Genomic DNA, 1,573 nt, shown 5'->3' with positions numbered 1-1,573 from the left:
TTAATGGTTATCAAACCTACAAAAAAGAAATTTCAAAATATTTGATTTCTTTTTTTTTTTTTTATTTTTTCCCTGCTCATTCATACATTCGGATTCTGTTTTATTTTCTCTCATCTCTATCTTAGATTCGGATTCTGATTTATTGTCTCTCATCTCTTTCTTACATTCGTCTAGAAATTTCAAATATAGACTGGAGAGTTCTTCCATAACATTAAAAATTAATTTTTCTTTTTCATCTTCAGAAATATCATTTCGATGAAATATTGAAGATAGATCACTAACTTTGTTCGCTGAAATATTATTCCATTCATTATTCCATTTTTCGTCTATCCATTTAGGATCCATTCCACTAGTTTCTTTTTTAAATCGCTCAAACAAATTGGGATTAGTGACTTTCTGCCATCGATCGTAAGGATTCTCCTGTAGTAGCAAATTTTCCCATTTGTTTTTTTCATAATCTAATGAACATTCTTTTTGGCATCCTTCAGCGTAAGCTTGCCTTTTTGCTGCTATGTCACCCTCTGTTAATACTCTTTCATATTTTAACTCATTTTTTGTTTGCAATATATTTTTATCAATCAAAGTTTTATAGGTATCACACTATGGATTAAATAAAAATTTTTTTAGTAGAATGTTTCTTTTGCTATAATAGTAAATCAAATGGTATGTTTAAAATAATTAGAAATAAAATATATCTATATGCATATGTTTTGCAAAAATTTTAACTTACGTTATGAAAACATTGATACATCCAAATTAAAAGAAGGAACGTTGTAATTTTAAAATATAAAGTTAATGTTTTCATATTAATATATTTATAGAATAATACTGAAATGAAAGTTGTTAATTCAGATTTAAGATTTTTCAATGTTCAATCATACTAAATTATGGATTTGTAATATTAATTTAGATATTATTATAACTTATATTAATTTCTTAAATTTTTAAAATAGAAAAATATTTTCATATATGAAATGTAATTTGTAATTTTTTATTAATACATATGATATTATGATTACTTTAGATAGGAATAATATTCTTAATTCTTTAAAAAATAAAATGAGAATGTTAATTTACAAATAAATATAAAATATAATAAATCGGATAAAGATATTTTAAAAATATTTAATTATATTTTTAATTATCTCTAAATTATGTAAAGAAATTAGGTATTTTTATTTTAATGCATATAAAAATTATAAATGATATACATTTAATGTTAGATGTTTTTTTTTATTTTTTTTTTCTAATCTACCAATCTCTATGAATTATGTCGAACTTTAAATTATTTCATATAAGGTATATTATGATTTATAAATATAAAATTTCGTATATTAAAGAGATATATCTCCAACAAAAAAAGAAAAAAAAACTCTATAAATTAAAAATTTTTATACGCATGTATTTTTCATGCAGTATACTACATTTGTCACAATTTTTCACTTAATATAAACTCATTTTTGTTTGTGTATATTTTTCTTTTAAATATAACTTTTTTCATTTTTCTAATATACATTTCTTTATCTTATTTTTTTTCTTTTTATTTTTATTATTGACGAATGCTTATACAATA

General features: G+C 20.9%; 1 protein-coding gene across 1 annotated transcript; it reads right to left on the bottom strand.

Annotated features, from left to right (window-relative positions):
- On the bottom strand, positions 1-805 carry PGAL8A_00413400 (fam-g protein; the record flags this gene model as incomplete). Its single annotated transcript, XM_028672845.1, has 2 exons — positions 1-600; positions 731-805. 2 exons carry the CDS (start codon positions 803-805, stop codon positions 1-3), a joined length of 675 nt encoding a protein of 224 aa, XP_028529357.1.
- Between the last annotated feature and the right edge of the window lie 768 nt (positions 806-1,573).

Source organism: Plasmodium gallinaceum (assembly GCF_900005855.1).
Source record: "Plasmodium gallinaceum strain 8A genome assembly, contig: PGAL8A_v1_116, whole genome shotgun sequence".
Taxonomy (NCBI): domain Eukaryota; phylum Apicomplexa; class Aconoidasida; order Haemosporida; family Plasmodiidae; genus Plasmodium; species Plasmodium gallinaceum.
Note: the sequence above shows the minus strand (reverse complement) of the source record. Positions and strands in the feature narration are given on the sequence as shown.